We start from the raw sequence: 22,419 nt of genomic DNA, 5'->3' as shown, positions 1-22,419 counted from the left end.
GGACACAGCCAGCTTTACGTCCCAGTGTTTGTGGACAGATTCTTTGCTGTTTCAGGACCTTGCCAAACTTCCTGGGCTTTGCTCTCTCTCCTCCCACTGCAAAGAGCATTCTCCTTCATCATCCACCCCATGGCCTCCCAGCACTCAACGCGCACACACACCCCCTCCTCTGGCAAGCCTCCTAATTCCTCAGATCAGAGTTAGTCACCCTCCTTTTTGGTTCATCTGCTTTTATTGAACTAAACTTTCCATCTTCTGTTTTGTTTCAGTTAGTTGTTCATCTGTGTTTCTTCTACTAAACTGTGAAGCTGCTGAGGGGAGAGGATGGAATATTGATCTGGGTCAGCCGTTAACAAGGACCCCAAAAGTGCAGGTGTAAGAAGGAAGAAACATTCTTCTTATACTCCAGATTTAATTTGAAACTGCTCAAGATTACTTCCTTCTTACATTTGAGTGAGATATCAAGTTCTAAAACAATGAGATACGGATCCATCTTGTAATTGAAAAAAATTAACTAAAATTAAAATAACTGACAGAGGTCATAAAGGAATCTAGCAAGAGATTTCAGGCCAAAAGCAACCACAGAAACTACATCTCCTTCACTGATTGTATTAATCAAGGTTCTCTAGAGAAACAGGACCAATTATATACATGCATATGTATACATAATTTAATATACATATTTAAAATTTTATTACTTCATATATAAATTATATAAAAATTTTATATAAACTTACATATATATTTATTATAAGGAATTGGCTCACATGATTATAGAGGCTGAGAAGCTGCACAGCATGCCATTTGCAAGCTGCAGACCCTGTAAAGCAGGTGGTGTCAATTCCAGTCTGAGTCCATGGTCTGAGACCCAGCAACACCGATGGTGTAGGTCTCAGCTCCAGAGAAGACCAACGTCTCAGCCCAAACAGTCAGAAGGAAAGAAAAGAGCTCAACCTCCCTCCGCCTTGTTGTTCTATTTAGTCCTCGAATGGTTGGGATGATGCCCACCCGCAAAGGGCCGGGCCATCTGCTTTACTTGGTCCAGCAATTCAAATGCCGATCTCATCCAGAAATGCCCGCACAGGCACACCCAGATACAATGTTTAACCAGGTATCTGGGCATCTCAGGGCTCAGTCAGGTTGACAGATAAAGTTAACCATCACACTGATGGTTTTAAATTACCTAAATTAATTCAACAGTATATTTTTTCCTTTTTTTTTTTTATTATTGACGTATAGTCAGTTTAAAATGTATCAATTTCTGGTGTATGGCATCACATTTCAGTCATACGTACACATACATATATTCCTCTTCATATTCATTATAGGTTTGCTACAAGGTACTGAATATAGCTCCCTGTGCTGTACGGTATAAACTTGCTGTTTATTTTATATATAGTAGTTCATATCTGCAAATCCCGAACTCCCAATTTATCTCTTCCCATCCCCTTAATATTTACTCAGCATCTACTCTGTGTCATGAAGATGAATAAGAAATAGTCCTTAGTCTCAAGAAGCTTGCAGCCTATAGAGGAAATCAAAAAACACAAAACACACAATTCTGAGAGAAAGTGCTTATGGTAGAGAAATCTATAAACATTATGGGAGCAAAGACAAAAAGTAACTAACTTTTCCTGGAGAATTAGGGAAAGCAGCACAAAATAGATATTATTTGATTTAGGAAGGTTTTGAATGATAACCAGGAATTCACGAGGAAGAAGAGAACAAAAGGCATGGCATGTGTGGGAAGGGAAATGCTCTCCCACAGGCCCGGACCCACGGCTGGTGTTCCGAGCCTGAGTCTCCACCTCCCACCAATCTTTGATGATGTGGCGGGCGAGCAATGACCCCCCACCCCCAAAGACGTCCACACGCTAATCTCGGGAACGGGTAAGCGTTACCTCATAGGCAAAGACTTTTCACCTTAAGGCTCTTGAGATGGGATGATGGTCCTGGATTACCAGAGTGGGTCCTGAAGGCTATCACAAGGGTCCTTGTAAGAGAGAGGCAGAGGAAGACTGGACGCAGGTAGAAGAGGAGAAGCCAATGTGACCGCAGAGGCCTTGGGGTGACGCAACCACAAGCCCAGGACTCCTGGCAGCCACCAGAAGCTGGGAGAGAGGAGGACTCTTCCCAGAGCCCCCAGAGGACGCACAGCCCTGTCAACACACTGATTTCAGCTCAGTGTTAACTGACTTCAGGCATTAGGCTCCAAAACTGTGAGAGAATAGATTTCTGCTGTTTGAAGCCACTGAGTCTGCAGTACTTTGCTACAGCAGTGACAAGAAACTAACACAGACGCTGCTGCTGCTCCAGGGTCATTCCCAACATCCGCAGAGCGCTCGGCAGTAACTTGGCTTCATCTCTGCCCGACCGCCTACGATCTTCTAGGGAGATTTCACCACTCATGCAGATAACTCACTCAACTCCTTCGCCTCACAGCCCCTGAACCCCCGTGACTCAGTGACCTTCTCTTCCACCACTCCTGTTTCACGCATGCTCTGGACCACGTCACCAGGAAAAGAGACCCCAACATCGAGCCCTCTGACCGCCAGCTCCTATGGTCACTTCTCTCAGTTTTCAAACTTGAAACAACCTCCTGTCTCCCAATCCCACCGGCCCCCAAGCCAGGCCTCTTAGGTTGCATTTCTTTCCCTTTCCCACTGTCATCACTGGGACAACTCTCTGAACAGAGCCCACGAGCAAATTTGCCAAGAAGATTGTGAAACATCAGGTGCCTCACTTGCCAGAAACCATTCAGAGCCACGGGAGGGGTCCCAGCAGCACGTTCACATGGGCATGTGTTCTTGTCAAATTCATGAAAGTAAGACCTCTTTCCATTTCAACCTCCCCTGTCATACTTCCTCCCATGTCAGGTGGCACTGGAGTGGTCACAGACATTTTTGGGATTCAACTAAAGGAGAACAATTGAAGGTGCATTTAGTTTGGGTTCAGTGGGGTTCATTCATGTGGTTCGTGGTCATTTTGGTGCAGGGTTAAGTCACTGCTAGTGTGTAAATGGCTTCCAGAAATATTCTTCACACCCACTGTGCGTCCTTATCCAGAGCTGTAAGGGGAGGACAGGGGCAGAAGTCCTGCAGCACTCTCAAGTGTCCCAAAGCCACCAGCACTGGCGGCACAGCCATCGTGCTGGAGTTGGAACCCAGTGTCTAGAAAATTCTTCCAACCACCAAGCACGTAAAACTGTAGGGGGAGCATTCAGTTCCCTTATTACAGAGTCAAAACAGAAATTAAACAGAAGTTCTCTTGCATCAGGAATACACTTAATAACGCAGTGCACGGTGTAAAAATGGACCATCCACTTTCCCTTTTCTTCCCCCAAGAACAAAAATAAACTTTATCAGAATTCCTGTGTTTGTGGCTTTCAAACAAAAATATTTTCAAATCACATCAATAGCTGTGAAGAGAAGTAATGAACAGGTTCTTGGGTTTCTGGGAATCCAATTAATGAAGAGGAGCAAATCATAAGGACATTAGTAAAGTAGTTACATTGCTTGCTGATGCAGCACCAAGTATCGATACCAGTGAAGAAAACGTAAATCTCATACTAAGCCCCTAAGGAGTAGGGATGACATTTAAATCAATTCAAAGAACATCTGATATGGGTCACTGCACAAGAAAACTTGAAAAGCCCTGAAATTCTACAGCTTGTATGTAAAAGCAGCTTGACAGAAGTTTTCCGAAATAGTACGATTCTAAACATTTACATGATAAGTTCTGAAAGCAACTCTTCTAAACCCTCAATAATAAAAAGTTAATGTTGATGTACCGTGTTATTCCCTCCACAGAAATGCTATTGCCAAATTATTGTCATATGAAGAAGAGATCAGATTATGCAGCAGAAAGGATCAGATTATCCTGTGGGGGGAAAATATCATAGGGGCATGCCAGGGAGTTAGTATAATGTTACATATGCTTGCAGATTTTGTAATGTTCATAGTATTTATTAGTTCTTAAAAATATATATATTGTTGTGCTTGCTTTTCTCATTTAAAATGTTTACTTTTGCTTCTAATTTCTTTTTCTTTAAAATTAGGACCCACACAACTGAAAAGCTTCAAGCCCACAAAGCTAACATATGCCCTTGACAGAACACTCATCTTCTTCAACAACTTACCTTTGTGTCTTAAACGCCAACCCTGGATTAACTCTATCTAATAAATGCAGAGGGAATGACAAAATCAGAAAATCACCATTCCCGACTCCCTCTGAAATAACCAACTTGGACAAAGATCATCACTGACATGTGCCAAACAATAAGGCAAAAGGTTGTTGAGAACAAGCCATCTGCATGATGTCCAAATATCACCCCATCAACTGCACAGGGACATACGACCCCCTTACAATGAAGAGTACCTTAATCAAATGATTGAACTTAGAATTCCTAGGGGAGGGACAGCCTGGTATCATGTCCTTCTGATGTGACGCATTATGGAGTGAACAGCATAACTTGTATGAAGTGTTCTTGCCAAACAGTTTAATCTGAATGTAATTAAACCTTTAGACCTAATTTCTAGTTTACAGAAAGGGGCTAGAGGAGCAAATTAAATACCTCTACAAGGAAACAAGCAGGGAAATCCAGAACATGGGACCTTCTATAAAGCCTAGAAGAGATCTAGTCTCTTCAAAACTTTTTCATGACCTTTATTTGGCAATGTCATGTGAAAACAGAAAGGCAGAGGGACTGCCTTAGAGTAAAAGGGAACAAAGAAATATCATCAAACGCAACATGTGAACCTTGATTGGACCCTGGTCCTCCCTCATCATCTCATCACCTCCACCTCCTATTTCCAAACAAAAAAATGTTACAAAAGGCACTTTGAAAACTGGGGAAACTTGAATATAGACCAACTGCTAGACAACACTGGGGAATTACTGTTAATTTTCTTCAGTCTGACAACAGTAATGTGGTTTAGGAGATGTATGCTGAAATTTTTAGAGGCCAAGTTATCATGAAGTTTTGCAATTTAGTTTCCAAAGGTTCAGCGACTTTTCTTAATGTTTGAAAGTCTTTACAATTAAAAAATTGGAACAAGTCAAAAACATATTAAATCTATTTTTCTCTGATTTGGTCAACATAACCAACAAGTTTTTAGCAGTGTCACAGTAATTACTCTCCTCCAACGTTAGCAGTGAGGTGGTGCCCAAAGCTGAGGGGCCAAGGCTTTCAGAACTGCCATGTTATACTGAGGACTCTCCTTGGGTCCAAGGCAGTCACAGTCTGCTTCATCTGTGCTTAAGAGTAGCTTACAGGAGTTTTTAAATTGCTCACTGTCATTCCAGATGGGAAAATCAAGGAGGAACAAGGAACGGGGAGACACAGAGCTCATGCAAACAAAGTTAAATAACATCTGGTTTATTTTATTAATTTTAGGAAGAAAAAAAATCATGGAGACTACACACTTTCAGTCATTTATCTCACAATAAGAGCCATGAGATATGCACTTTGTCATTTATAAAGTTTTTTCATATGGATTATCTCTTCGATTCTTTAAAACTAATTCATGAAACAGAGAAAGTGAGTCACGTTCCCATTCCCCAGATGAGGAAAATGAGGCTCAGAGAGGTTGTATGATTTGCCTGAGGTCCTTTGGCTGGCATGAGAGCCCAGGTCCCTTCATCCTGGACCACTGTCCTCTAGTGTGGTCACTGAGTGGCCATCTTACTTGGGTAATGTTTATTTCTCTGAGCTTCAGGCTCTGGACTAGACAGCCTTAAGATTACGTAAGAAACAGCAAAGGTTCATGATTTGGGCTGGAAGGTCACATCTGGCATCAGATCCCCCTTCCTTCCATCAAAAGAAGATGGTGGAGGGGTGGGCATGGAAGACGGCAGTGGGTGGGAGGTGGGAAGGGCAGGAGCCCAGCCTGTGAGGAGGCGGCATCCAGAAGCAACCTGCACATCTCCCCTGTGCCACCTCAGGAACAGGGCCACTTCTTCCAACACAACCACCTAGCAGGGCCCAGGACATGCAGTGAAAGGAAAGGACCACGTGAGGCAAAGCAATCTCTGAAACAAGGGATATCCGAGTACTGTGAGAACAAAAGCCCCAGCAAATGGGTGTGATTACTTCACTCTGCTGATCGAGTCCACACCCCTCGTGGTGCCTGACGGCCGCTGTTTGGAGTGGCTTCCCTCCATAAAACTCCCTAGCTGGGGGAAATTACTAATTCTGTGGCTTTCGTAAGACACAGAGGTCCAAAATGTTTGCTTGGCAGATTTTTTTCTTCTCCCAAGGGTAGCTCATTAAGTCCGTCAATAAAGCAGGCTTTGTTCTAAAGATTTACAGTGTTTTCCCAATGAAAATTCTAATTGACAACCACCAGGAGAGTAACAATGCAGAGCAAAGAGAGCCCTGATTTCTCCCATTCTTCCAAGATCCATCTCAAAGAAGCACTCCCTTCTTAGGTTTCCTGGACCAGCGTTCAGCTCGCTCTTTATTTGGACACAGCATAAGCAGATGCTTGGGTATCAGAAGTTTATCATTCAAAGTAGTCAAATCGTAAAAACCCAAAGATTTAGTCTTTCAAACTTCAAAGATAGGGAAATTCCATTTAATTCCCAGGCTCAGAATACCAGGTCCCTCCACGCAGAATAAGCGTATTACATAAAAATGCAACCATGCCTTTTCTATGGAAAGGCGGGGTGGGGGGGGTGGGGAGACCCTAAAAAAATAAAATGCATGATGAGAGTCTTCAGAAACAGTCGCATGAGAATATTAAAGGCGCTGCTATTCAATGGATTCATTATAGAATAAAAGTTCAAGTACCGGAGGGAGTGATTTTCATATGAATGTTGGGTGTTGCCCTCACATACAAGAGTCCCCCATCTACACAGAGAACCAAGTCACATCAAGCAAGTCAGGGAGCTGTGAGTGACAAGGTATAGAGACGGCTGTTCAGATAAGGGACAGACTTTACTGGACCCTTTTTCAAAGAGAACTTTGAAGATTTTGTTAGGCTTTCTTCGTGAAACTGTCACAAGATAACAATACAGTTGCAAATGAGTGGTGTTCAGTGGCCACATCACTGCCTTTTACAGACCAGCTGGCAATGGCTGCCCACGATGGGAAATTAGCATTAAAGAAGGACTCAAGGTTCCTGGGCTGACACACAGCCCGAAGAGAATATTCTCCAATAAAGTAGGACACCCTACACAGCCACACAAACCAAAAGCAAAGGAGAAAAGCTCCTGTCTGAAAAGGACAGCAGCAAAAACTCTCTTCCTTACTTTCTGAGTCTTCCTGAATCTCCACCCTCCTTCTCCAAACAGCATCCAGATCCCCATAATAAAAATAAACAAACCAACCATGGGCTTCCAGTTGCATTATACAGATTAAGAGAAGTGCAGCTGGTGGAAGAGGTCGGGAAATAACACAACTCACTCTCCTTTTTCTCAAAGGAAAGCAGAACAAGGAACCAAAGTGAGAGAGCTCTCCCCCCGCCAGCCCTCCCACTCCCCTAGCGCCCTGGGAACACCCAGACCAGGAATCAGGAGGCCTGTATCCTAACTAGTCTAGGATCTACCAAGAGCTGCTTGATGGGTCCCTTGACCGCCCAAATTTCCTTGTTCTCGTCTGCAAAGGAAGTTCATAGACATCAGTGGTTCCCAAACTGTGCTCCCTGGAGCTCCAGGGTTCCATGGAGCTGCCTCTGAGGCAGCCACAGTGACATGGGGGTAAGGCAAAGGGATTGGGGCCCCATGCTTCCTCTCCACCCAAAACAGTTCAGAGTTGACCTATTTGATATATCAAGATCGTGAGTGAACCCTTCTGTCTAAAGAGCCTATGATCACCAAGGCAATTCGCAACTAAAATGGCTTAAAAGCACTGGACCAACATACCTTTTGGTTTTCTATCTTTACAATTATGTGGTTTCTATGTGCCTCGTTGGGTTACTGTCATTAGAACGAATGAATGAATAGGCTGGTTAACACTGATTCTCAAATCTGTGTACCAGGTTCTACTTAAAAGGTGAGGAAACGGAAACTCAGCTGAGGCAAGTGCACCAGAACCAGACAGCTCAGTAGCTGGCAGGATTCAAACCCAGGAACGTCAGACATTAAAACCTTTCAGCTGGACTCTGTCCTAACAGTTAAAGAACGAACTTCACTGTAAAAGACAACGTGGTTACCTCATCATTATTGCAATTCTTTTCGCCACGGAACATCACGTCCTTCATTCGTTTCTCTGAGAGTAAACACTTACCCTGGCGAGAGGAAGTGGATAGCCAGAAGTTCTGCCCAACAGGCAAACCTGCTGGGTACAGGACAGCCCAAAACGCTGACAAAGCCTCCGGGGCAATAGTGGTTGTTAAGAACTTTCAAAGCAAACAGAACGCCTAGAAGAGAGTAAAGAGCATACAAACATCAACCCAAATGCGGAGATGATCGACGCTGGCAAGAAACTAACTGAAAGTGAACATGATTATTCGAGCACGTCCAACTTTTCGCTTTGAAACATATTCTACTCCTTACGAGTCAGCCCGGCATTCGGTAGAGAGACAGTCTTCAAGGCAATCATTCCCTCAGCGTTTCTTAACACAGAAGTTCACACTGGCTTTCAGTATTCTACTAATATACAACACAGAAGATGGCAGTAAGACGCCAGCAATGGTATGAAATGCCCCTGAATTGTAAACTTCAAAATCATTCACTTTATGCGACGTGATTTTTAACGCAAACACTGAGTGTTTTTTTTTTTACACGGATGTGTATTTTTCTAACCTTTATGGAAAGACATGTAGAAGGAACAGCGTATTTTGGTTCCTCCCCCATTATCAGATGCATGAGGATGCACCTTAGATGGAAGCGGGGCGCGTGGCAGGGAAAGCAGAGGGAAGGTTTGATTTCCTTCTGTTTTAGGACTGTTTCCCTCCTCCCCTTCACATTATAATTTTGAGAACATATTTCAAGTCCTGATGCCAATTTATAAGATATACGTGAAAAAAAAAAAACTAGTGAGGGGAGTAGTGAGAGGCAATGTGACATGTGGTTAAAAGTCGTGCAGACTGGGTTCAAATCCCATCTCCACCACTCACGAGGTATATAACTTTGAGCAAGTTAACTAACTTCTCTGGGCTCTGGCTTCCTCACCTACAAAATCAAGACACGGCCACCTCCCTATGGACCTGTTACATGAATTAAATAGCATGAATTGTGTTGAGAGACTGCCATGGTTCCTAAAACATGGTGAGCATGCCATGGTAGGGTGCACTTATTTTAATGGGGTTATTGAGAGTTGCACTCATCTTCTTAGGATGGAGCCAGGGCATACTTCCAGGACTACGACTCCTACAAAACTACGTTTAGGCAGACCCTAGTCTAGGTTGTCCAAAAGCGAATGATGCAGTATAATGGGATATAGCAAGATCAGTGTCCCTCCTGTGCTCCAATCAGTCTATTCCCCAAAATCCAAGCCCCAGCAGCCCTCTGCCACTCGGAATTCAGTTCCCTCACCAACTGAGACTCAGGCTTCAGAAAATCCCCACAGCTGCATCTCTCTTACTGTCTTTACACATGCTACCTTAGAAGCCCACCTGCCTTACCTGAGAAACCTACAGCACAGTTCCTTTTTAAGTTAGGTTCGTTCATAAATTCCGCCAGAGCAAATTCCAAGAGCAAGTACACCACCCCGGTGAGTACGGAGAATGTGGCAATGATGTAGGCAAACCATTTACTTCCCAGTCTTCTTTCCAACTTTATTCCTTTCCATAGCATGGACGCCATGTTGAAATACAAATGCCAATCATCCGCGTGGTGAAGAGGGGAAAGCAGGAGGCGCTGCCAGTCTTTCTGCTGGTAACATTTCTCCACGCTAAGGCAGGCGCTCAACAGCGGTTTCAGAGGATTCAAGAATAACCAGATGTTGAGGGCCAAAGTTGCCAGGGTGACAGGTGGAATATTGTCGATCCCAACATGGAAGATCTGAGAAAGGAGCAAGAGCAGCCCAATATTAATTCCTCTTGATCTCCGCTGCATGGTTAGGTGTCAAGCCAGGGATGGGAAAATGTGGTCAGGTTCTGGGAATCTGGGAAGATTTACAGGCAGCTGAACCTAAAAGGTAAAGTAAAATGCACATGAAAATCCATCAGCTAAGAATTAGTATATGACAAGACATACTCACTTAAAGATGGATTTACGTTACATACATATTTCTCTCTATGTAGGTATATATAGCTATTTCTTCTCCCATCTAACATAAACAATTATTTTCTGTGTTTTCCAGCATAACATCCAGGACACTGGCTGATGTCCCTCCTCATTTTACATTCTAAACTAGAAATGTCATCCCAAATCCCAGTCGACCAGTTAATGGATGGATATGCTTTTTCTGACAAATACGCCATGAAAATGTGACTTGTCTTCCTTATAAATAAACTCGTAACCTAATTTAAAAAACATACAAAGATAGTGTGCAAATATTTAATAATGATTTCTTCTCAGAGTGCTGTACACAATTCTTCACCTCCTTCATTTTTTTAAAGAAATGTTCAATTTTGATATTTTAGATAGTCTGCTTCAAAGTTTTTAAACATCAGCAAGCAAGTTTTAAAATGCAAGCATATATTGTCTTCTATTCTATGTGGGCAGATAGCAACTGCTAGACTGCTTTGTTTTCACAAAAACTTCCACTTTGAAAAGTGACCTACTATGTGCCAAATCCTGGACTGAAACAGTCAATGTCTTTAAGTAGCTCATTTTCTACTAAGAAGTAAACCAACAACTGCCACACAATGTTCTAAACACAGGGACAGAGGGAGCCCAGACCCGAGGCACAGGACTCAGCCAGAGGTGGCTGCGGTCTGGAGGGTAAACTGCATTTAGCAAGGAGGAAGACAGCCACGTTCAGTGGGCTATTTCTCCACGCCTGGGGCTGGCTTTTGGGACCTGCTCTGGTTACAGAATGAGGAGCAAGGGACGCCCATTCCACATCTAGACCTCAAAATGATTTGCAGGCTTCTGCTCCCTCTTGAAACCCTCTCAGGCCATCACGTGGACAAGCCCGGGCTACCCCGCTGAATGATGGAAGACACACGCTCTAATCTCCCTGACAGCCCTGGTCACTGACCAACTAATGCCTCAGAAGCAAAGCTGCTGAGCTGAAAGCAGCTGACCACAACCGTGTAAGTCCAGCTGAGCCCGGGTGACTTTGGTGACCCACAGAATAGTGAGCTAAATAGATGAGGTTTCAAATGAACTTCACCAAGTTTTGGAGTGATTTGTTATGCAGCAATTACTAACCAACACAGAACACATTTGCTTCAGAAAGGAATTGGGTTATGCTTCAGGGAAGAAGCTTAAAGAAAGAGACACAGACTAAAGATGCCAGAGATAAAAAGAATCGAGTCTTTAGAGGGAACAGCCTTGTCCATCATAACAGGAAGGAAGAAGAAAGATGTCAGTTGCAGATATGGGTAAATAGGCAGATTGGGGGACAGGATGCTGAAAAAGTTCTCATCTAGCAGTTTTCTGATTTCCCTGTGGAGATTCCTTGGCTCCCGACCAAAAACATAACTGATTCTGATACCCCAAGGATTCTCATTCAGACAAGCGCATGGGCTTTCCAGTTAAAAAAGGCTGGATTCTCCTCCTTACTAGCCCTGTGACCTAGGCAAATTACTTAAACTTTAATTTCTTCACTTTAAATTGGAAATAATACCTCCTTCCCAGGATTACTGTAATGTGTCTGGAACAAAGTAGGTACTGAATAAATGGTAGCTACTTTATTCATTACTAAAAGGTAATCTCACTTATGTGAAAAAAGGCTTTGCAAATGGGAGCATCCTAATAAGGCTCAAATGTACCCCCATCAGCCCCGACATGGACTCTCATCAACATCACACCCAAAAGAAATGCCCAAGGAAGAATGACACATATGTGTGTGTGTTGTGTGTATACCTCCAACATTGGCACCACCCAAGTTTCTGTACTGCCATGGGCTTACTATCATAGCTCGGCAGCATTCCCGTGGCCCAGAGAACTTAATAAAATTTCAACTGAAAAGCTCGCAGATAATTCTGGAGAAACAGACTATATTTTTCACGTTGACGTTCAAGTTGAATTTCAAATCTCCAACTACTGTGACATGCTTGCAATTCCGCTCAGTGAGGTTAGATCTCAAACATCCTTACCTGTAACAGGAGCAATGGAAAAATCTGGCCTTGATATTAAGTAACCAGCTTACAAGAAGTCACAAAATAAACACTTCAATATCAGTACAACCAGTGTCCTCTGATGCCAAGTATCAGCAGAAAATCAAAAGTATGTCTTTGCTTAAGAAAAATACCCCTCTCGACGGAAATCATTAGTGATGAAGAATATAAAGGAAAGGACAGTGTAATTTTCCAAGCTCATTTCACTCATTATGCTTGCTTGACTTCTGCCCAAATCCACAGGCTCCTTTTTGTTCCCATCCCTTCTCGCCTCTCGGCTCTACCTGCCCGCTGCTGACTGTTCCCTGGGGCACTGCCTCCCTGCAGCGTCCCCACTTCAATCTCCCTTTCTCTGCTTTTCAGTTTCCCCCCATCCTTACTCTCTTTTGCACACACTCATGGAATTCCACGCTCAGGGTTTCTGTAAGTCTTTGTATCAGGATGGTTCCCAAATTTAAATCTTACAGCCTTGATTTCTCAGTAGGTTTCAGGGACATAATCTTACAGGAAGAAGATTATGCCTGATCTCTTGGTTTCTGAAAATGGAATTATCCCTCCTTCTCACAGAATGACTACTCAGCCACTCCCTCCAACACTCATTTGTTTAATAAATACCAAGTGCTAAGTGCATGTCAGTCCCCATGCCAGGCTTAGAGGTATACAGCAAAGACCAAAACACTTGCAGTCCCAGCCCCTAAATGGCCCATTTCTATTTGTTGGAGAAAATTAAAATACTGGCTGCAGAAAATCACAAGATGAATAAAAGGATGTGGTACACTCAGTGTGCAGGCAGAGATAACCATAACCAATGTGAACAAGGCATAGTATGTCGGACTCTGCTTTCAAAAGGTCATTAGAACATAAAGTTTTGAGTTCTAAGTAGCGAAGATAAATCTGCACTACTTCATACCAGCTCCATGGCTGTTTCCTTCCTAGTAAGCTATCAAGTCAGCCATCCAAGGTGAGGGATGCAGCCTGTATGTAACAAGGTAACAGAAAATCCAACTGGTTCATGCGAAGATCATATCTGTAACTTGACCTTGTGAGCCAGGTAGGCATAGTTCTAGAACACCAAAGACAACAGATTACAACAAGCAAGCACTTACTGTAAGATGAACATTGTTTTGTCCTGTTCATCAAACACATAGAAATGTTTAGAGAGCTGAGCTATAAGAGACAGCACAGGGGCGTAACTGATGAGCTGGGAACAGGTGCAATGTGCTTGGTTTTGAATGTCTTGGACCCAGACCATAACGTTACACCCGCTCAAGGAAGGGCAGGCTGGTCCCTGCACTCAACCCCTCCCCCACCTCATAAACATACCCTCCCCGGCACACTCAACATGCCCCAAACTGAACACTGGACAGTCCCTTTCAATTCTGCTCCTTGTCCCATGTGCCAGGTCTCAGCACACAGAATCTCCAGCTACCCAGCTGTTCAGGTTGGAGACAGAGAAACCATCCTCAACACCTCCTTCGCTCTCTTCACTCTGCTGCCCCCAATTCCCACCCATCACGCTGTGCTGATTCTTCCCAACAGCTGGCATCAACCTGCCTCTTTCTAGCTCTACAGCCACCACTCCAGGGGTGGAGCCGCCATCACAACTTGCCTGGGTTGCCACAACTCGGCTTCCCTCTTCTCCCTGCCAACCGTTTTCCACTGCTGCTCAGAGGAATCTCCATAAAACTGAAGACAGAGTCCCCTGCAGTAAGACTCCAATGACTGGAGTGAAGTGCAAACTCTTGACCATAATCACACCACAATTACTCCTGATTTCCAGTGCCCTGCCTACCCCTCCGGTCTCACCTCTCATTGGTCTCTGCCTCGGTCACTATGACCCGGCCACACGAGTGCTCCCACACCAGGAGCTCCGTGGTTAAAGCATAAAGGCCAAGGGCAGGATTATCTTACCCGTTTGCATCACCATCTGACCACCCAGAGCCTAGCACAGAGACTGGTACATAGTCAGAGCTTAGTATTTACCCAATGACTCAAGATTAGCATGTTAACTGTATCTACATTCTACAATAAACGACACCGACTGAAAAGGTCTGGATACCTATGAGGTGTTCATCTCTGGTATTTTTCCTACACTTGCAGCAACTTTCCTCACAGAACTATACATACTATTCCTCTCACCATTTTTAGTTCCAGAATAGTGTTTATAACATCCATCTAAACTTTACAGAAATAAACCTCTGATCCATTTAAAATATATTAATAGGCTGCTTTGCCAGAACTATTTGATAAAAAAGGCGTTTTAATTATGTAGTAATCCACACCAGACAGCACTTTATCAGGGTTGTGACAGAGAGAAATGGAATGCCTCTTAAAATATTGATAGGAAAATTAGCCATATTTACTTTTAATGAGAAATTAAAAATTAAACAGGTATGTAATAAGAAAAAAATAAGTGGCTAGAACAAACAAAAGAGACTGAATTCATAACTTGGGAAACCAACGTGTCTCACGGGGGAGAGAAAGGAGTTTTACAAAAAGGGGAAAGAAAGTAATCATGGTGATTTCCAATTCTACTCACACAGCAGGAACTATCTCACCACTATCACCTACCATGGCGATACAGATCTTGATTTTCAGTTTAAATGTTCAAGAAGAACTCAGGCCATTACACTGCAAGAATACACACCAGTTATAAACGACATTCCCAATTTGGCATCTGATAGTAGCCAAATTAATTTCACAAGAAAGAAAAAAAGCCTTAACAGGAGTAATCGAACACTATTCTGAAAACAGCCTTCCACGTCACTGGAAGTGCAACAAATCTTAAAATTATTCACTGAGATCTTTTAAAATCGTGCGAGGCCTTTTTTTTTTTTTAAAGAATCAAGAAAAGGTTTATCACTACATATTTGAGGTAGATTCATGCTTTGTCATTATCACTCTTTCCATGCCTTTGGTAAATTTCTTTTAAGTTCCAAACATTTCAAGTACATTCTCTGAAAAAAAATTCACAGAGGAGAATGCATGTTCGTTCAAGTCACTTGGTACGTATGTACAAAGGCCAGGCCTGCTACCACCTAGGTTCAATACTTCGCTAATGCCTGACTTTCTAGGTGCTTAAGCTTTGGTTTTTAAAAATTGAGATATAATTCACATACCATAAAGTTCACTGTCTTAAAGTATACAATTTAGCGGTTTTTGTATATTCACAAGGCTGTGCAATTATTACTACTTCCAGAACATTTTCATTACCCCCAAAAGAAACCCAGTCCCCATCAGCAGTCACTCTCGGCTCAGCTTCCCACCCCACCCAGCGTCTGGCAACCACTCGTCAACTAATATGTGGCCTTTTACACTTGGCTTCTTTCACTTAGCATACTGTTTTCAAGGTTCATCCACCCTGCAGGAAGTGTCAATACTTAGTCCTGTTTTATGGCCAAATAATATTTCATCACCTAAATGTATCTATGTTTATCGATTTATCAGTTGATGGACATTTGGATTGTTCTCGCTTTTTGGCTATAGTGAATAATGCTGCTGTGTACACTTACTCATGTGTAATTTTTTTGTAGAAACATGTTTTCAGTTCTCTTGGTCCTATACCTAGGAACGGAATTGCTGGGTTAGATGATAATGCTACGCTTAACTTTTCAAAGAACTACCAAACTGTTTTCCAGATTTCTGTGCCATTTACGTTCCCTCCAGCAGCATATGAGGGTTCCAATTGCTCCATATTCATTACTCAACAATACTTGTTTGTATCCATCTTTTTTATTATAATCATCCCAGTGGATGTGAAGTGGGACTGATTTGCATTTCTCTAGGGACTAATGATGCTGAGCACATGCTTAAATTTTCATTGCTTAAAACATGATATAAATACTCACACGCATAGGTACACATAATCATACAGACAAGCATGTACCCTCTCTGTCTCTGTCTCTCTCTCTGTCTCTGTCTCTCTCTCCAAGAAATACTTTAATAAGCTTCGGTCAAAAGAAAGCTTCAGAAAGAAAGACGACACCATAAAGAAATCACCCCAGTTAAACTGCCAGGACTTTAGCACTACCATCGCCCTGCGAAGTGATGTGATGAAAGTACGTGTGGACGTACTTCAACAGCAGAGGCATGGCCTAGGCCAATGTGTTCAACTCTAAATACTGTAAAATCGTTCTGAAAGATGCAGAAGGTTAGTACAATTTATTGTTTCAAACAAAGCAAAAAAGATACAGAAACAGCAGACTGGGTATGCTTAACATAAAAACTTCTGCTTTTTAAATTACAAGAGCTGAACAACAAATTAGTTCCTCATAAATATCATTTAACTCGGGCAAAATATACACAAAACAACTAGATGTATTTTCTCTCTCCTACTGTTTGAGTACCGTGTACTACCTCTAGGAACGAACTGAACTGGCTCATTTCTTCTCACTCCTGTAACTCTCTCAGGAATCTTGCCATTTGTGGCTTTCCTAATCCAAACGTAAGAAACTGTTTTCACTATCTGTTACTACGGGCCAACAGATAGGAACGTTTCAGTCCAGCACAATAATACTAAGAAAATTCTTTGTTCTTCCAATAACACTTCTTAGCATAATTGCATTTTTCCTAAAAGGTACTAGCTTTCTTAGGCCCCAAGAAAACCCAATTACAAAATGCAGATTTTCAAGATATTTTTGAAAATAAGAAAATGGTATCATATAACATATATTTGCATTTAACAGAAAACAAGAATTTATTAACTGATTTCTTGCAAAATAATTTGTTTCCTCTTTTCAAATATATGAATGCATTTCAAAAAGCTTACAGAACTTACCTGCAACACATAGCTGTTAAATGCAATATACAGTTGTGTGAATAACATGCAAATTATACTTTCAAAAGTTAGTATTTAAATACTAAATGTAATAGCAGCTGCAGCTGGTCTGGCTTCACATCATTACACTGTGTTCAATTTACCACAATGCATCATCTACCTGAGTTGACTAGTAAATGGGAAGTTCTGGGGGTCCAGCGTGGACTCCTCATTAGAGCACAGTCATCATTTAATGACAAGTTGCAAATAAATGACAAATTTTTTTCTGCCCATCTAAATCTGTTACATGGCTTCAGGAGCTACAATTAATGATAAAAATCAAAGAGAATCAGATTAGGACTCTGTTTTCTTATTTCCCATCAGAGGCAGAGAGATACAAAGAAATGGAGACAATCGAATGAAAATTGACTTCATGAATACAAAATGAAAACTGGAATCAAACTATATTAAGAAGGTACTAGGAATGTAGTCCTCATGAATACTGTGACACTCAGTAATTACATACTAGTATCTATTTCAGGAAATAGCTACAACTTGGACTCTGTTCCGGAAGAAATTGGGAATTGAGAGCACTTTCCCATTTTCAGGGCTGCTGAGATCTCCACTTATATAAAGGTTCTGCAGCCTCATACACTTCACCATCATTACCACAACAGAAAGTCTTCCCAACTCGACACACCCATTAAACTACCTCTCCAAGGCCAACAGGCTAAATCTTTCTAAGCTACCAGATCCGGCTTAACCACACAAGACCTAGCTTTTAACACCCAAGAGCTCCTCTTTCCCTTTTTCCTGCATATACCATCTCTCCAAATGTACGCAATTACAAGACTTCCCATACCCAGTGGGACAGTGTCCACCTATCTTTTACGATGCCTGTCTTAAGTATCAACGCCATGGAGGTGGAAGACAGAACACCCGACCTCTGGGGAGTTAGGATTTAAGATCACTAAAATGACATAAGAAGTTAAAGAAGGTCCCAGATTACCAAGCAGTCATTGGTAAGGTCACAGGTTATATGATGACAAATCCAACCCAAGGTCAGGCCCTTATCACCTGACACTTCTCCCCCAATCTACTCCATCAGGCCTGATTCAATCTGCTTAAAATCCAATCTCATCGTGTCATCCCCTGTCTCCAGTCCATCGTGCTGTCTTACTGAGAACAGGCTTTCTGTACTTCATCACTGTAAGACTGAACAGAATCCTAGTTCACAGAATGACTCTGAAGCCTAATGGCCTGGGTTCAAGTCCTGCCTCAGTTGCTTGGAACTGTATGACCATGGGCAAGTTCTTCATCAATCTAGACCTACAAAAGTTTCCTCATTTATAAAACAGATACAAATAATAATAAGACCTGCCTGATAGAGTTACCGGTAAGTTAGTCATACATGGAAAACAAACAGAACAACGCCTGAAACATAATAAGGACTTTATAAGTATTAGCTGATATAAAATCATCATCTGATCAATTTCAAGCATTTCACCCTTATGATGTGTATATAAATGTCCTTATTATGTTTCCGGCAATGTTATATATACACATCTCAGCCTTATAATGTCTACCTACCACAGCCCTGGGTAACATTTTCTTGTTTTGTTTTGTTTTTATTGTAGACCATGTCCTGCCTTTTATTTCAGCACATCTCACCAGCCAGGACACAGCCCAGGGAAGGGACCCAAAGCATGGGGGCTTCCACACCCTCTTCCAGAGTGGAAAACAGGGTTCCCAGTTTTCTCCTTTACAGCCATAAATAACATTATTCTCCAAAAATAACTAATATTTACACAATTATTTATTGTTCACAAAGTAGTTAAGTGTACTTGCTTCATTTCATTTAATTCTCACAGTCCTGTGAAGACAAAAATAGTTCCATGTTATGACTGGCTGGTCTACCCAGAACTTGGCAAAAAAAATCACTTTACTGTCCTGTTAGCCATTCTGAAGCCTGCTCTGTAGATCTGCCCAGATGAGAAGTAGGAGCTTCCGCCCTTGAGATGGTCTCTGGATGTTAAATGTCTCTGTCCAAGGTGCTAAATAATTATGGCCCATCACCACAGACGGGCAGTTCCATGGGGCTCTCTCACCACCAGAGGTCACCAAAGTGAATTTCACATACTTCCCACAGTTCATATTTTAAATTTGACCATTCCAAACATAACCGCCCAATTTAATGGAAATCCTTTCAGCAGTTTTGGTGTGAAACCGTCAAAAAAGAAGCAGAAATTCTACTTTTTCTTTTTTTTAATATAGATAAAGAAACCAAGATGACAATGCTCATACACTGGACTACTAGGACTCAAATCCATCACCAGCAGACAGTGCTGCTTGCCAGGTGAGCCCTTCAACTTTCGGTCTCTCACAAATGCAACCCTGCAGCTACTGTCCATCCCTGTGAGAGGTGTCCATCGTCCTGCCTATCCATCACTCAAGAAAGCCAATGTCCACACTTCCACAGCACAAAACAAATGCCTCGAATGTCTACAAGGCATTACATAAAAATCTCTTGAAATTCTAGGCAGGCCAGGAAATAGCTCAAACTTTGGCTTCACAACCAATCTTTTTAACTCAATAGAAATACTTAAGCAAGATGTCAACTACTTTTCTTTCACGTAACTGCTTCTTGGTGGGTAAATTCAAGTTTAAAAGAATTTTTTTAAGTACTAAAAAGGACTAAAACAATGTTTCATTTTCAGTTCAATCTCTACTTGTATGTTGTAAAATTTAATTAGAGCTATTTTCAGTAATAAGTGAGAAAAAAGCGATTAAAAGGATGAAGTTTCAATACTTCCCATTTAGCAAAGGGCTGCTTCTTTTATGAAAAATAAGACCTTGCCAAAAAGATAAGGTAAAGCCACACATTTTAAGCTAGATATTGATTCTGTCAAAAACGAGACCCACTAAAATGTATGCATTATCAAGTGAGCCATCACTATGGGTGCCTGGGGCCTGATCTCACTAGGGACCCTGGGAGCTGGCATGGAAGTGTCTCAGTGTTAATTCCAAAGGTCTAGGGGTCTGCTTTAACTCCCTATCACTGGTGGCTTGCCAGGGCAGGAAAAGCGGGGGCCAGGGACCTGAGAAAATACTCAGGCAAAGAACTGCAGTGCAGGAGGCTGGGAGTCTGTCAGAGTCACCAAGGGCACGGGGATGAGGGCAGGGCCATGACAGTGCTGCGGGCACCACTCCCTGATGTGAGACACACTCCCACCTGCTCCCCACAACCCATTCAATTCTGCCCCACCCTTCAAAGCCAGCCCCTGTCTTGCCTCCTTAATATCGGCTCCCTGATCACGTCAGCACTCACTAATCTTCCACAATGCCTTCTAAGTGTACGGTTCACCAGTGCCACCTGGATGTCACCAAAGGCCTTCTTCATCTCCACCACACTGTGTCCTCAGTGCACCTTGGGGAGAGCACATACACTGGAGTCCTGATTGGTCTCAATGGCTGCCTTTAGAGTTAAGAGCTATGTGAACTTAGGCAAGTCACTTAACCTGAGCCCCAGTTTCCCGCTATGGAAAACGGAATAGTGACAGTAACAGCTAAATCTGATCAAAGAATTCTCGTAAAGATTAAACGACTTAAAACACCAAAGTGCTTAGAATAATGCCAAGCACACAGTAAACATTCATGAAATCTTAGCTATTGTTTTAATGACTTAAATAGAAATACACTTGCTACTGACTTACAGTTTTTCTAAATACAGATCAAATACAAAAATCCAATCATTGGCTAAAGTTACACACTTTACAGTACTAGTTAATCTTCGGTAGTGCTGTTCTCAAACTTTACGTGTGCCACCACCTGACACAGTTAATTCTTACATCAGGACCCACAAAATTGAGGCCGCCCCAGTGGCCCGCCCATGTCCCAAGTCTAGACCTAAGCCAGCCAGCATTTATGGGAAACACCTCACTGCCCAGGAAACCCCACGCCAATCACGCTCCTCCAGCTCAGCTTCAGCCAGCTCGCCTCACCCAAGAACACAGGACCTGCTGGACTTAGAGGTCCAGCTTGGACCTGGCTCCAGAGTCCTTGTTCTTAAAATGAAGTTCTGAGTCACATTTGTGTGCAGAAAAGTTGAGAGTTTTCAACTTTTAAGAGAGCCTATGTTCACACTCCAGCAGCACATCAAACGACCGTTTAAATGTTCCGAGTGGTTACTGCTATTGAGGAACTTCAGTTCCAGGTGAGCTGACTGTAGGACAGCAGAACGCGCAATCCCATAAGGCATACGGATTTTCTTGAGCTGAAGACAATTAAGAAAAGCAGATACAACTAAAGCTTTCTCCCCTCCTTCATCTGCTTAAAAGCGGGACATAAATTTGCAAAGGTATCCCCCTTGTCTACCAGGTAGAACAGAAGTTCAGCACCAGAGACAAGCTTACAACCAGCTCCCAAAAATCTACACGGCAAACCTTACTAACCAGCCCTTATCTGCCACCAGTTCCCCCACCTATTTGCCTTCCTACTATTTGCTGCCCTAGAAACTCAAAGTCCTCTTCCTTTGCCTTGTCACTTCCCTAAAAATGTATTGTTCTCTTGTTAAAATGCTATACAAGCCCAAGTTCTAACCGTCTCTTTGAGTTTCTCATCACTGGGTACTTCCACTGTGTGCACGACACATATGCTAATAAGTTTGCCTGTTTTTCTCTTGTAAGTCTATCCTTTGTCAGTCCACCGGATAGGCCCCAGTGGAGAACCTAGGAACGCAGAAGGAAAAAACATGTTTCCTCTCCTACTCAGTCTTGCCTGTGATCTGCAATTCGAGCCTGTGCCTCCAGATTGGAGGGTGCGAATTTACCCTGTGACCTCGATTTTCTGAAGGATCTAAGAAAAGTCATTGATTTTCACTTTGCTCAGGGTTCTTCTTGTTGTGACCCTCGGGCTGATGACTTCTGAGCTCCTTCCATGTCAGAGCTGAGGCAGGAAGTCAGCCCCCACTGCCTTTTAATAAGAGATACAACACTTCAACTACCCGAAAGAATTGGGAAGAATATTATTTGAGCATGAAGAATAATCTTTTCCTAAGAAAGTGCAGTTGGCCACTTCCATTAAACATACCAAAATGTATACGCATTTTGAAATATTTCAAATGTGGAAAATCTCAGGACATAAAACTTTTACTCCACCAAATGTAATTATTTCTTGATACAATTCAACTTGTAGATCTATATTTGAGTAGTACAAAGTAACGTTCAAGTACCCAATTTCTTTTAGTAATTGTCATCATAGCTTAAAAAACAACAAAAATCTGTTTTTAAAATCAAATTAAAAACAAAGAAGTAGCAACAGTCCCAATGTCATTTTTCTCATTTGGGGATACACTCCATATAAACAGAGAAGCTGAGGGACAAAAGCCCCTGTGCCTTCTCCGGCCTTCTCCCGCCAGGACCGGGAGCTGCCTGGCGAGGACTCTGGGAAGAAGGGGGTGGGGGTGGGGGATGTGGCGTGTGCCCTGCCTGG

The 22,419-nt window shown here is 42.5% G+C and overlaps 1 protein-coding gene across 2 annotated transcripts in view; it reads right to left on the bottom strand.

Annotated features, from left to right (window-relative positions):
• Window positions 1-22,419, bottom strand: part of RHBDD1 (rhomboid domain containing 1) — a 113,803-nt gene that overhangs the window by 81,360 nt on the left and 10,024 nt on the right. For both annotated transcript variants that reach the window (XR_001459405.3, XM_015242361.3), the window contains exons 2-3: window positions 9,567-10,074; window positions 8,228-8,360 (exon numbers count right to left, since the gene is read on the bottom strand). Coding sequence is in view for 1 of the 2 variants with exons in the window: in XM_015242361.3 (XP_015097847.2) it covers window positions 8,228-8,360; window positions 9,567-9,999 (566 nt within the window). In the remaining variant the exon portion in view is untranslated. The remainder of the gene's footprint in view (window positions 1-8,227; window positions 8,361-9,566; window positions 10,075-22,419) is intronic.

Source organism: Vicugna pacos, chromosome 5, assembly GCF_048564905.1.
Source record: "Vicugna pacos chromosome 5, VicPac4, whole genome shotgun sequence".
In the NCBI taxonomy this organism is placed as follows: domain Eukaryota; kingdom Metazoa; phylum Chordata; class Mammalia; order Artiodactyla; family Camelidae; genus Vicugna; species Vicugna pacos.
Note: the sequence above shows the minus strand (reverse complement) of the source record. Positions and strands in the feature narration are given on the sequence as shown.